This window comes from Pyxicephalus adspersus, chromosome 7 (assembly GCF_032062135.1).
Source record: "Pyxicephalus adspersus chromosome 7, UCB_Pads_2.0, whole genome shotgun sequence".
Taxonomy (NCBI): domain Eukaryota; kingdom Metazoa; phylum Chordata; class Amphibia; order Anura; family Pyxicephalidae; genus Pyxicephalus; species Pyxicephalus adspersus.
The window spans coordinates 5,490,462-5,491,669 of NC_092864.1; the positions used below are offsets into that span (position 1 = coordinate 5,490,462).

At 45.0% G+C, this 1,208-nt stretch overlaps 1 protein-coding gene across 1 annotated transcript in view; it reads right to left on the minus strand.

The window, feature by feature from the left end:
- Window positions 1–242: 242 nt before the first annotated feature.
- The window catches only part of KIF22 (kinesin family member 22), an 11,366-nt gene continuing 10,400 nt past the window's right edge, over window positions 243–1,208 (minus strand). Inside the window, exons 7-8 of the mRNA XM_072416945.1 lie at window positions 308–699; window positions 243–260 (exon numbers count right to left, since the gene is read on the minus strand). Coding sequence (XP_072273046.1) covers window positions 243–260; window positions 308–699 — 410 coding nt within the window. The remainder of the gene's footprint in view (window positions 261–307; window positions 700–1,208) is intronic.

A 1,208-nucleotide genomic window follows, 5' to 3' on the forward strand; every position in this document is an offset into this window, starting at 1 on the left:
CCCCCCTTATACGTCTCTTCTCAAGGGAGAATGGATTCAGTTCAGCTAATCTCTCCTCATAGCGGAGCTCCTCCATTCCTTTTATTAGTTTAGTTACCCTTCTCTGCACTCTCTAAATTCCACAATGTCCTTTTTGTGAACTGGTGCCCAAAACTGGACGGCATATTCTACCACTGAAATGAAATGTAAAAATTATAGAACATTTGCAGGCCTGGGTTCTGGACATGCCTAGGGGGTTATAACTATTCGCTACCCCAAACCTACAAAAAACAACCACAGATAAAACTATTAAAATCTGTGGCTGTACAAAAGCTCTTGCAGGTACAAAACAAAAAGTAATTAGAGAGTATTTGTGACCCGCTCCCAGGACTGTACCCGACAGCTCGAGCTCTTCCTGCATCCCAGCAGTCAGCTCTCCAGGATTTGCCCTCGAATGCTCACCCTGCAGGGGCATAACACGGAGCACCTTCTTGGCCTTTGCAGTGGAAGTTGTCCGAGTACGTAGCGGCGCCCGGAACATGCTTTCGCTCACGCTGCAGTCCGACAGCTCCAGGTCAGAATTGGATTTTTCCAGACGAGCCTCAGCTGCCAGAGCCTTCTCCTCCAGCTCCTTCTGCTTCTCCTTCAGCCTCTGAGAAATATAGGGAGCAAAACATGTAAATAATGGAACTGGATAGACATTGAGGTACAGAATTAAATCTAAAAGACAAATATACCATTGAAAGCCTAAATCTGGGCACAAAAAGACATTTAAATATATTCTGCAATACCTACAGCCACTAAAAGCTCCCTGCAAAAAACTACATAGGTGAGGAGAGTCTAGACCTGTTACCCTACATAAGAAGAGATCAGCAAATGACTGGTCTGTATTGCAAAAAAGAATAGAGTTTATTCTTTTGTTTTACCCGCATCTATCAGGACCTACCCCTTCATACCCCACATTCAGGACATTTCCAGGTCCTGTCATGTTCACCTGCGCAACATCTCCAAAATCCACCCATACCTGTCCCGAGACCACCAAACTCTTTGTACACGCTCCTATATCTCGTCTGGACTACTGTAACCTCCTCTCTAGTATTCCACTAACCCGACTCTCTCCTCTTCTCTCAAACCTACCCAATACACAGCCTTCTCACCTGTTCTGCTTCCTCTCTTTGTAGTTCTCTCTATTGGCTTCTATTTCACCTTTTTCAAGCTCCTGTGCTTTG